Raw genomic sequence first — 13082 nt, 5'->3', positions numbered from 1 at the left:
ACTAGAACTCTACAGTTCTCTGCTGGTCCCTTTGACACGTACTCCTGGGAAGGTTTCGTGCTGATAGTATTAACAGCCTTTTCTTTGTAATGTGGGAAAGATAAATGTCCATGCCCTCCAAGAAAAATGGTATTGTCTGAATTAGTGAAATTTTATTATATCTCGCTGAAAAGAAATATAAATAGAAAAGTGAAAAGCGGGCCCTGAAAGCTGTCTCCAGTTGTTGTGGTCTAAGGGTGCTAGTGTAGATCAGTCTTTTCTTCCTTCAAATGCTCAGAATCCAGATGTGCAGGTACTCAGCACTCTGAAGGGTCCCAGTACCGGAGTTGTGCCTCTGTCTGCTCTTCCAAGCCTCACACCTCTGTTCCTAGCAAATTTAATGTACTGTCATTCCTTGAGTGAGGCTGATGCTGTTTTGTACTCACAAGACTGTATTTTGGTGAGCACGCATACCCCTTCTCGGGGGCTTCATTACTAACATTTGATAAAGCACATCCGTCAGCCAAGAAGTCCCTGTTATTTAAGGCACTTGTCCCCTACCCCTCAGAAATGGACCAGGAAAGAAGCTCAGGTCCATGGGCCACCCTGGTGGGTCAGTTTCTCCTTAGCCTGATGATACCTCCTTAGCTGTGTGGCTCTGATGACACTGAGACCCTCCACAGTGGTGGGAGTCATTAATTCAGTAAGCTTTCGGAGTTCTGATGCATGACCTCCTTTCCCCCAAAGACCGAGGCACATCCCAAAGCAAGGCTGTGTAGATAGTGACTTAAGAGCCCAAGAAAGCATGAGCTAGGCCTGTGTGACTCTAGGTCTCACCCTGGCACAGCCACAGCCTAGATGGCCCCAGATTGCATGCTGTCCACATGGATGCTGGCAGGCAGTCGGATTCTCGCCTGTTGTCATTGCTGAAGGAAGAAAAGGGAAACTCAGGTGACTTAGCTTCAGAGCAGTCAAAGGCAGGTAGGAAAGATTATAAACCTTGCTTTTGTTTTGTTTTGTTTCTCAAGAAGTCCCCGAGGTTAGTTTTATTTACCCGATTGTAAATTCCGAAACCCTTGGTGGGACTGGCCAGGTTTTCTGTAACTGCTTCCTAGAAGCCGTCAGCCGTCGAACGCTGTGATGGCCGGGTAGAGGCTTCACATTTGTCCTGGGTCAGAGAGGCTATGGTTCAACTTGGTGTTCTTGAAAGCTAATTAAATAATTTCTGACAGCCGGTGGCAACAGACCCCAGGATGCATGAGGAGAGGGCTTACCTCTTGTCTGATGGCCTCGTTCTGTTCTTAGTGACATTTATTAGAATAAGCAGTCCGTGACAGCACCAAGAGCTCCCTGGTCATTCTCTGAAGGGGCCTAACAACACAGACTGTCAGCAGAGCTGGGGACAGGACGGTAACCACAACTGCAGTGTGAAGGCTTAACTGAGGGAACTAGGAATTACCAAGAAGGAAAGATGGATAGAAGCAGCTATTCGTGTGCAGCTGTCTGTCGGTGTCTGTTTGGGTGTCTGGTATGCACTCACACTGACTCAGGCCTACTAGCAATCAGACATCACTTAACATTTGATTAGGTGCAGCAGGTCTGCGGATGTGATCTAGATGCTTTCGAGTTCCCAATAAGATAAAGAAATGGGATGTTTCTGCCTAAAAGATGGGCGTGGACTAAGCTTAGCCCAAGTCACCTGTATCATTCTGTCTTCTTTCAGAAAAAGTGAGCAAAGAACACAATCACACGAAAGAAAACACCATGCGGACGACCACCAGGTAGGCCACTGCTGTGCGGTGTCACCTCGTGCCCTGCAGGGTCGTCAGACCTGCTTCTCTCATGCACTGGGCCTGTTCGCTATACCCTGTGGATTCAGAGGACTTATGGCTTTCCAGCATTTTCTCCCACAATTCTCATTTGGTGAAAACAAGTCAGACTAGTGGGATAAGCAGAGAGACAAACTTTAATATTTCCTAGACGTTGACAAGAAGGGATCAGCTTGCCCAGGTGGCATTGTTTTTCACTTCTTACAGTAATTTTGTGAAGTAGATGTTCGTATCACCTTTGTAAGAGTTTGTTTTTATCTACTCCCTTACCTTTCGGGACTTGGCTCTGAAGCCAAGACCTCTTTCATGGTGAGCCGTGTGCTCTGCCAGCTCTGAGAAGCATCTGACCCTGAGAGATTGAGTGGGAGGCACCGTGTGGAGGCTGAGCCTGGGCTCAGGATCCAAGGCTCTTACGGTCCCTGCTGCCCTAGCTCACTACTGCTACCACTAAAGCTACCTGAAGCATTTTCCAAAGGAAAGGATTTTTAAACAGAAGGAAGATAGTGCTTTTTAAAAGCTGAGAGAGAGAGAGAGAGAGAGAGAGAGAGAGAGAGCGCTAGCTCAGCAGGTAAAGGCACCGATGGCTGCCAAGCCTGGCACCGAGCTCCATCCCGAGAACCCATATGACAGAGGAGAGCTGACTCTTCCAAGTTGTTCTCTGACCTCCACATGATGCTCTGACATGTCCCACCCCATAAACAATGAAATAAATACTTTTTTTTTTTAAGTTGCAAGAGCTGGGCACCCTGCTGTATTCTGTAGTCCTAACTCCCAGGAGCTAAGGCAGAAGAATTGCTTGTGCCTAAGAGGTTAGACAGCATAGTGAGACCAAGTCTTTAAAAAGAAAAGCAGGAAAATGGATCTGAGTTATATTGTAGGCAAGAACATTTTCCTCTGGGCAAGGAACACCCGACAAATCTGCAGAAAGAGAGCTTAGGGAAGACGTACTTTCCCCTGTGTGGGACCACTCTGCGCAAGTTAGCGCAAGACAGGAGCTGTGTGAAGGAGCCAGAGGGGCGTAAGTAGAGACAGACACAGGATCAGGATCAGGAGACTGGTGCAGACAGAAACCTTTCCTAGGCAGACAACGTTGGTTTCATCTGACTCTTAGGTTGACTCACTTTATAGTCTTGATTCTTTGTATGTATGTATCTGTGTGTGTGTGTGTGTGTGTGTGTGTGTGTGTGTGTGTGTGTGTGTGTGTGTGTTTGCTGTGCGACAACCTTGCAGTCATTCTTCAAGCACGGATCCACCTTGTTTTTTGAGACAAGGTCTCTCATTGGCTTAGGGCTCAACAAGTAGGCTTGGCTGGTTAGCAAGTGAGCCCCAGGGATTTCTCTGGACCCCCCTCCTCCACCCCCCAAGGTTCTGGAAGATTGAACTCAGGTCCTTAATGCAAGCATTTTGCAAGCTGAGCTATCTCTAAAGCCATGTGCTTGCAATTCTTGAAACAACTGATAAAAGAATGATTTACTTTTAGGTGTGCTATGAATTGACCACACTGTACCATCAGGTATAGACTGAATGCTGTTGTGGTAAAAAAGGATCGTTTGTTACCAGTTCCCTGAAGCCAGATCCTCTCACTCTGGCTGCTACTCTGCCACATGGTCTGCAAGCCACCCTCTCCTGGTTGTCTCCCTTTTAGCTACTGTCTCTGCGAGGTCCCCTAAGTGGTAGTTACCATGCCTGGCGCACACACACACACACACACACACACACACACACACCTCTCATTCCCTGTGTGCTCTCACTCCCCACGGGCAGCATAACCAGATCCACGTGCTCCAACTGCCTCTCAACCATTTCTTTCGCACACTGTCCTCTTTAGCCCAGTAAAATCAAAGTTCCAGAAACTTGTAATTTAGCAATTAGATTTATATGTTAAATTCTCAATCCACAATTCAGCTACACAGTAAATTCACTGCCAATTGATAACGATATAAGCCACCCACCTGGACAGGATAAAATCGATCAAGTTCACCTAAATCTGATCCATCCTCCTCTGTAGACTCCGTCTGGATCTCCTTGCTCCTCCTGCTCTCTCCTTCCTAGACTCCCCCCCCCCCCCCCCCCCCCGCTTACCCTTCCTTCTCATCCAGTGATAGACTTCGCCTTATCCTGGACCCGCCTCACTATATAATGACATCATCCTACACATCACCCTTTTTGTTTAATTTAAAAAAACTTTTCATCAAATATAAGCTGTGCACAACTATTACCATTAGAAAATCATCTAGACAGCTACGTTTTCTCAAAGTTAATTAGCTTGAGTAGGCTATGAGGCTAATTAGTCCTCAACTCCATCAGAAATCTGAGAATGACTAGATATCTTTAAACATAGGAAGCCTAACGGCTTTCAGAACTGATACAGGTTGTAGAGACAAACCTCCACTAGCGCAGTCCCCTGTTAGTAACACGTGAGAGCAAGTCTTCTAGCCCAGGTCAACTGACAGACCTCTGAGAAGGAAGGGCTGGTAATTCTGGCTCAGCAAAGATGGTCAGTCGGCCGTTCTGCATAAGGTGTCCCTTTTGGTCAGCGTTAGTCTGTCAGTGAAACAGGCAGGGCTTGCGGAGTGGCCACAGTACATCACCTCACCTGGAGGTGGAGATGTTCAGTTTCTTTCTTTGAATCCACTAAAGAGGAGTTGTTAGGAGCAGACATGTCTCAACAACAGATAAAAAACATTAAATGTCAGATTTTTGTGGATTTCTGACGTTTTTGAAAACCATCTACCTATGAGGTAATCTGCACTGTTGTTGGTTAACTAGTCTCAGCTATTTCTATCGAGAATATTTTGAAAACACCCTAATGGTGAACTAAGATCCATAAATTTGTTATTTGGCCCCCAATTCCTATGTTTAATCAACTCTGAAGTTTGTAATGGCATCAATAGAAGGACAGGCTCCAAACCTTGTACTTTTAAAATTTTTTGTAACAAATAAGTTCTATACCAATGTAAAGATACAACTTTAGCTCAGTTACCAAATGAGATTATGGCTATGCAAATCAATTCTAACTAATTCCTCCCTGTTAAATTATGACCATTTCTAAATTCCCCATAAAAACAACCTTAGGATAACCACCTTTAGCCCCCCAAAGTCCAGGGAATTGGGGCTATGGCTCTTCAATGGCTCTTCAAACTGTACATGGGCATTGAGATATCTGGGGGGCGGGGAGATGAGGAAGCTGGCCACACCAGCAGTTGTTGAGGTCTCTGTTGTGTGTCCTGACTGGACCTGGCTGAAAGTTCTCGAGAGCAGGAATCCAAGCAGATACATTCTGCAATATATAATTCTCAAAACAAGAGCTTAGAACCAAGATATATTTTTGTTTGATTTTCTTGAGTTTAGTTTCTCAGGAGTTCTACCTTTATCAAATCTAATCAGTGTAACTCTGGAAGGTATTCAAAGCCTAATCACCCTTTTTAAAAACACAAAGAAAAACCTTTCTCCCAAAATACCATGTTCTTTAGTTTGTAACCAGAAAAGCTTGTATCTTGCACTCTCTCCCAGAGAAATAATATAACAAGACATAAAATCACACCCATTATGAAAATTAAAACAATTTTAGAAAAAAAGAAGTAAGGTAAACAATAGTGTATGAGCTTTTTAAGGCTTTTCTAGTCTGTCACACCAGGAAATTAACCCAAAGTTCCCGTGGCCCCCACATGGAGAGAATATGAGCCTCCTGCCATGGTAAATGTCAAAATTAACCACAAACCCTTGCTAGCTGGCACCGTTGAGCCATATGGCGTTAGCGGGTTAATTCATAAAACAATTTGATCACCCTTTATTAATACCAATACCAATACTTAGACAACTTGTCCAACTAAGATTTTAGCCCAAAATCCATCTATCTGTTAAGCTCTCTACCCGGAGCGTCAGACTTTATTAATAACTCTATAAGATATGTCTGTATTCACTCTGCCTGGTGTTACAGACTTTTATTTATTTCTACCAAGTTCAGAATCCCCAGGATTTGGACGGACAAACTCTGTACTACTTTTCACAGCAGGGACCTAGAGTCTGTGAGCCGGCTCCCCTCTGTTCCTTTGTTTAAGGTTCCCACACTTGAGCCCTCACGTGACTCAACATATCGAGCCCCTTTCACTTAGAAAACAAAGCTTTCTCAGGCTGAAAAGCTTTAATTTTTAGTGGATTCTTGCCTAACACGTTGTTTCACCACTTGTGGAATCCTTAGTCTGTAACCAGAAAGGCTTGTATACTATCTGATAACTATCGAATTAAATATGTATTCTCAAAGTTAAGCAGCCTGTGTAGGCTATGAGAGATAATTAAATGTTCTGTTTAACTGATAAAATGTTGGACTGGGTGTTAAGAATATTTTATAGTTTTAAATTACAAAATGATAATTGTTGTGTTCAGCTTGTATTTGAGAGAAAAAAATTTTTAATTAGACAGAAAGGGTGAAGTATAGGTAGATATCAATATGCAGGTGACGGCTGGCACCAGTTTGGTCAAGGCCATGATTGGACAGTGAAAAATAAGGCAGGGACAAAGCTTTTGTAAGGCAGTAGAAAAGGAGAAGGAAAGAGAATCAAGATGGAGACGGAGAAGGACGACCCAGATCCGGGTGGTCCTGAATTGCCCAGGTAGCTGGGATGGATTTCTGTAGGCAAATTTATCTTATCTAGGTGGGCGGTTTATATCCTTGTCAATTGGTTATGAGTTTATTGTGTGGATGTATTGTGGATTGAGACTTTAACATATAAATCTGATTGTTGGGTTACAGTTTGTTGAGTCTTGATTTTACCGGGTAGCTGGGACCAGAGTTCCCGGCTGGCCAGGGCCACTAGCAATGGGAGCGGGGCTACAAGGCAGCTAGGCTAATGTGGCTGAGCATGTACAACCATCACATAAGAGAAACGAGCACTAAACCCGTCTGCTTCTCCCTGGGCTACACAGTTATAGGGAAAGCACCTTTGTGGTAGGACAGAAGACAGGCAGGCGATCTCTGAACACACAGACGGACAACTAGTCTCATGATGATGGCCCCTAGGTGGCCTGGGGGAATGAGTCTGGGTGGAAAGCCTATTTTGTCTGTGACCTTAGATGCCCAAGCCAGAGATCTGAACTTACACAAATGCTAGCTTGCCACCTCCATGCTTGTCACCCTAAATCTGTGGTCCACAAGCTGTGTCCCAGAGTCATTACCTCTGATGGAATGGGTTTGATCCATAGTCATGGGGCACAACAAACTAATGATAACACACTCATTTTACCTTGATTCCGTGGGGTTCTAGAAATCGATAGCTTAGGCTGCCTATGGTGGAGTGTGAGGTGGGGTTCTCTCAAGACACTTTCATAAGGAACGGCTTCTGCTTCTTTCCTATGGGAAGGGAGAAGTATACGGAGGTTGCAGTTTTAGCTAGTCTTGTTCTGCTTAATCCCCCAGGGAGTCCCGGAGTATGGTGTGCTCTATAGAGTCTAGGCTGCCTCCAGGTATGGGGCTAGCTCATTGAACCCCAAAAGCTATGTTTCCTACCGGAGGCTCCCATTGGGAAGGGTTTTCACTAATTATGAAGAGACCCAGAACAGCATTCCCATGGAAGTTTCTAGATCTCTAAGAGTAGACGATAAATGCTTACATTGGAGAAAGGTGTGTGAGCCCATGCAGAGTAGACGATAAATGCTTACATTGGAGAAAGGTGTGTGAGCCCATGTTCCGTTATGCTTTTCACATGGGAAGAGGGAAGAGGACTGAAATATGCTTCTAATCTGAATTGTGTTGGCTGGAACTGAAGCATGATTATAGGCTAGGAAGATTTTTATTTTTAAGCATTCAGCAAAAAATGAATCAATCGTGAATTCTTCCCTTGCTGGGAGATTATTATAAGGAAGAAAAATCCTATTCAGACCTGCCTGAAGCAGTGGACAAGTCACTTCCTGGGGGCCCAGACCAGACGCAGTGTTCAGAAACCAGGATTAGACCCCAAGGTTTATAATTCCACAAAATCCTGGGAGTGTAGACACCTTGGCCAAATCCACAAATTGATTTCTTTTTACCCATCACCTCACGGCTTGAAGTAGAGTCATGCTGGTCCAAGGCATTGTCTCCACCAAGGACAGTAGAAGATGCCAGCTCTCTGGACCCTCCCTTCTAACTATTTATTGCTTTAAAAGGACCTTCTTTTGTACATCCAAGGTCAGGATGTGGGTTCTCTTTCAGGTGATTGCAGTATCCTTCAGATAGATTTACGGTAGCTAGTCGTCTTCAGGACTCTGTTGTGTTTGTAAGAACTCAGTTGGATATTTGTTTAGTTAGGGCCTTCACCAGATAGCTTAGTTTGGCTGGGAACTTTCAGTCCTCCTGCCTCAGCCTCCCAAGTGCTGAGATTACAGGGGTACAGCACTCCACTTGACTCAGTTACCCCGTTTCTAGTGTTTAGTTCCTGGAAGAGGCTGTTTGGAACGGTGGCCACTGGAGTTTCCACCTCTAAGAGTTATTAGGTAGTTTAATTATGAAGGAAGCCCTGGGGGCTCACCTGCCCACATGGTAGGAGATACAGCCTTTTCCCCGCCTCTTTCTTGCTGATGGATGGCCAAGCTCCTCTACTTGGAGTGTCTGCTGCTCCTGATATTGGGTTGCTCACTGCCTTCCTGTCCTACATAAGGCCATAGCTCCCCATGGCTGTTTATCACTAGTGGTCTCTATGCTTGTTCTTTCCACCGGGCTTGTGGGAAAACTGTGGCTTGCCATTCTCACCAGCTCTGCCTGACACCTGGTGCTCAAGAGGCCCTGGGGCTGTGAGCCCTGCACTCTCTCCCTGTCAGGTTTTCCATCCCTCCAGCTGCAGAACTGCCCCTCATCCACACCACTGGTACAAAAGGTCAGATGTGGAGAGCAGAAAACAAGAGACAGGGTTTCTTGATGGCTGTTTAGATGAAACTAAAGGCTGAGGCTAATCCCTAGCAAGTTCCTGGTCCTGAGTTCTCCTCTGTGATGGAGGATTTCAGGGACAGGCAGGAGCAGAGAAGCGCCCCTCAGCATCTAAATGACTATGAGTTTGCAGCCTGGGTCATGTCTCTGTCCTCCCTTTGCTAAACCTCTCTGCAGACGTTACCTTGAGACAAATTCTAGGGATCAGAGTGTGTGTGTATTGTACACATGTGTGCATATGTGTGTACATGTGTGTTGGCTTGATCACGTGTGCATGTACGGCATCATGTTTCTACATCTATTATTCTCCACCCTAAGCTTTTGAGACAGTGTCTCTGACTGAATCTGGAGCTCGCCAGTCAATCTAGCTTAGCTGCCTGCACTGTGCCCAGGTGCTATCACATCCCGCTCTTGTTTGCCTGTTTGCTTGTTTGTGGACAGGGTCTTACTGTATAGCTTTTACTGACCTGGAACTCACAATGTAGTCCAGGCCTGGAACTCAGAGAGATCTACCTGCCTCTGCCTCCTCAGTGCTGTGATTAAAGGCTGTGCCTCTAGCTTGGCTTACTGGGCCCAGTTTTTACTTGGGAACTGGAAACAGGAACCTGAGTTTGTGCAAGCACTCGACCCACTGAGCCATCTCCCGACACCGTCAGACATCTTTTTAAGAACTGATTTGTTTGCTTTTGTTTTTATTTTGTTGTGGTGCTGCTATTGGAACCTGTTGCCCCAGGTGAGCTAAACTAGCCCTCTACAAGTTAGCCACATCCCCAGCGAGAACTGGTTTGAGAACTCCTACCCCTACCACCCGCCACACTTTTTTCAGAAAATTTCAAATCCTAAGAACTTAGAATCCACTGTATAAATTAGAATCATCTTTCCAAAAGTAAAGGCAAAAAATAACCCACAAAAGTGTACCAGATAGCCAGGCAGAAAAATCAATTTACTTAGCAGCTGGAAAGAGTGGATCATGTGGTTCTGCCTTGCCCTTGCCCTTCTGCCCTTGTCTGGGTTCTTAGAAGGGCACGTGCACTGAATGCAGCCTGCAAATTCTGAAACCACCATCCTGTCAACTGTAAGGGTCTAGAAACCTCATGTGTAAAGAAGCCTGAGGTCTCCTTTGAGAAAGTGTCCTGGGTGTGCCCAGTGCTGTCTTCCTGATGCACACTGAGTGAGGTGAGAGTCCTTACCAGACTCAGGAGAACAGCAGACAGACCATGGATGGTTCAGTGAACCCTAATACCTTTAGTTCCTTTCCCAGCACAGGCCTGCTTTCTAAAGGGTGAAGATAACATGCTATTATGGTCACTTACTAGGTGAAAACCCACCAGGCACCATACCATAACCAAATCCCAAAGTTTAGTAATAAAAAGAAGAACAGAATTTTCTGCCACAGCCCATCACCCAGCCAGATGCTGCGTAAGGTGGAAGTAGGGAAATGGAGCCCTAGAGTAAGCATCGAGAGCTCCCGGCACGTGAATTGGACAAGTTCAATGTTGTGTGACATCATGAACTTCAAACAGTGCCTGTGAAGGACCCTGTCTTATTGTTTATACCTTCTTCTCCCATTAATAATCCAGTGTCTGTAGAGGCAGGGTCAGATTGCAGGCCTGGAAGTCAGGACTGCACACACCTGTCTCATTTCGTTCAAAAACAGCTACAGGTGTGTCCATTCCTGGACAGAAAGTGGAAATCAGAGACAGACAGACAGACAGACTCGTACTGTGCCGTGCAGACCAACATTTAATTTGCCCAATTTTCCAAATCAGATTTCCAAATGAAGGCTATTTTCCTGTGATTTAGATAATGGCAGAAAACCTTGTTTACTAAAAAGACACATTCACTTGATAGTGTCCAATATAGCATTTTCCTGTGTGGCGGCTTCAATGTGTGCCCTTAAATATTTATGACTCAGTAATAGAAATTGCGCAGATTGGTAAAAAAGTGGCATGTGCTGCCTCCGCTCGTGCAATTTCCCCTCTCATTTCTTTGGAGAACCTAAGAGAATGATGGTGTTATAACTTTAGAAGTGAAAAATTACTTGGGGACACTGAGTGAGACAGAAGCAATTAAGAAAGAAACAGGAAACAGCAAATGAAACTGGTGAGTTTTGAGTCTCTGTTTATATCTTATGTACTGTTCATAGTTTGTGACATTCAAATTACACACACAGAGAACACCAGAGCATTTAATAGTGCATCAATATTAACTTCATGGAGTCCCAATTAATTAAGACACTAATTTATCTTTATTTTTTAGTGATGTCAATGTTTTTGAGGGGCCACACGGTTATCTCCATGAATTTTGAAGCTATTCTTCCTGTATACTGTCACCTTCTAGCATACTGTCCGAAGAAATATCTAGATTCTCGTTGTCCGTGATGCTGATTTTCCACCCCCTAACATGGTGCTTCTGTGCTGTGCACAGCCTGCGAGGTGGCCTCAACAGCCTTGGACACACACTAACTTGAGAGGCTTTCCGTTGCAGTGCCACCTGCGGCAGCCATGAGGTTATCTTTAAATCTTCATCTGTCAAAAGAAATTGAAATTGATTCTTGAAAATAGGTTATTATCGATACATGAACCTCTTGAAATACTTTGTGCAGAGTATGTGTGGGGGTGGGGGGTGGGGGGATTGTGTGTCTCTGAAGGGTTGACTCGAGAGTTCCTTTCAGGATCTGAAGAGGTCGCTGGTCTCCTTTCTTCCTTTCCCATGCACCAATGTGTTCTTCCTCCTGGCTGGCTGAAGACTCAGGGAGGAGTTAGTCAGAGTCTGTGACAACAGCTCGGAACCAAAGGGCAGGTGCAGTCTGGGTGCTGGCCACAGCCCTGCTCTTGTCTGGATTTTCTCTGGAGTGTCTCCAGAGCTGTTACTAGACGTCCAACAAATAAGCAGAAGGTGACCTTTCACAGTGGGACCGCTCTCCAGTGACAGCAGACCACAGGCATATCCGTGCTGCATGGATGTGGTCCATGGCATGGCCATGACCCTGCACCATTGCAGGGAGGACAGAGCCCCCTGGGTGGCTTTCCACAGAAAGCCCCTTGTCCTAGTTTCTGTGTGAAGTCACATTCTCCTGGGAGACCTGGCCGTCTAGGAGCTGACATTTCATGCATCCGGGTGTGCTGGGTTCCCTTCCTTGGTCTGTGGTGGCTTGGTTTGCCCTGATCTGGCCTCTTCACTTCAGCAGCCCTGACAAGGCCTGCATTGTGCTCCCTGCCTGCCCCGTGAAGTTTCTTGGCTCTTTGTGGATGAAGCTCAGCTCAGCTGCCAGAACTAGACCCTGAACTCGGAGTTAGCGTCTGTGTACTGGCCCGCCCTTAGATGCCACTGTACATTTCAAAGAAAGTAGAACCAGTGTGTGTGTGTGTGTGTGTGTGTGTGTGTGTGTGTCCCTGAAATGCCAGGTTTTTCTACCGCCATATTCTGTTTGTTTTGCTGCAGCCTCCCCTCCTTGCATAGCCCTAGACTTAGGAAACCTGTGCTGAAGGTTACACTGTTGCCAGGTTGTTCCTGTTTGACTGTTTCAGTGGTTTGTCCCAACTGTCCCTCCATACTCGTGTTTTGAAAGGCCAAGTCTTTTTAAAAGTCAACAGTCTAAACAGTCAAACTGCAGAGTGTTAGTGGACAGTCTTGAAGTACCCGACTTCAGGAGTGTATAGAAATACACACTTAAATAATCATGGTCACTGATAAGCCCTCTACTCAGAGAGCCCACTTCTAAGTTGACAACGGGTGTATTTGCAGAATTTATTTTTATGTAGCACATTTTCTTAGGAAGACAGGATCCCACCATACATACAGCTTCATAATCTCAGTTAACCTAGACTGTTATACAGTGTGCTTGAGTTAGTTGGTGTGATTCAGTTTTTCTTTTGTGATTTGTGTAGTATCATTCACCCTTCAATAACCAGCCCCTGTTATTGGCTATCCAGAAGCCCACCCTCCTCCACATTGTTACCAATGTAACTAGTGTTACAAATGGTCTTGGGAGAGGAGAATGGGCTGAGGAGGAGAGCCTCTGTGCGAGCCATACCTCTCATGCCACCTTGGTGACTCCTAAGAGCAGTACCCCTCTGCAGCTCCAGTGTTGGGGACCCAAGTGGACTCCTGGGGCGTGCTGGTCAGCTGCAACTCTGAAGTGTAGGTTCAGAGGGCTAGCCTGCCTCAAAGGGCTAGCTGCCTCAAAAAATAATAAATATGGTCGAGAGCCCTGGAGGAAAACACCGAAAGTCACCTCCTGGCCTGCACACGTGTCACAGACAGGAAAAGAAAGCATTAACATTTTTCAGGCCTTTGTTATCAGTGGCCAAACTGACTTGCTAAAATTGTCTCCTGTCCTACCAGGCTGAGGGACAGGGTGGAGAGGTGGA

General features: G+C 45.6%; 1 protein-coding gene across 11 annotated transcripts in view; it reads left to right on the top strand.

Annotated features, from left to right (window-relative positions):
• The window catches only part of Zfp827 (zinc finger protein 827), a 166594-nt gene that overhangs the window by 90707 nt on the left and 62805 nt on the right, over positions 1-13082 (top strand). For all 11 annotated transcript variants that reach the window (XM_087594123.1, XM_087594122.1, XM_087594120.1 and 8 more), the window contains 1 exon segment: positions 1703-1760. In XM_087594123.1, coding sequence (XP_087450249.1) covers positions 1703-1760 — 58 coding nt within the window.

Source organism: Rattus norvegicus, chromosome 19 (genome assembly GCF_021556685.1).
Source record: "Rattus norvegicus strain SHRSP/BbbUtx chromosome 19, alternate assembly SHRSP_T2T, whole genome shotgun sequence".
Lineage (NCBI taxonomy): Eukaryota > Metazoa > Chordata > Mammalia > Rodentia > Muridae > Rattus > Rattus norvegicus.
Note: the sequence above shows the minus strand (reverse complement) of the source record. Positions and strands in the feature narration are given on the sequence as shown.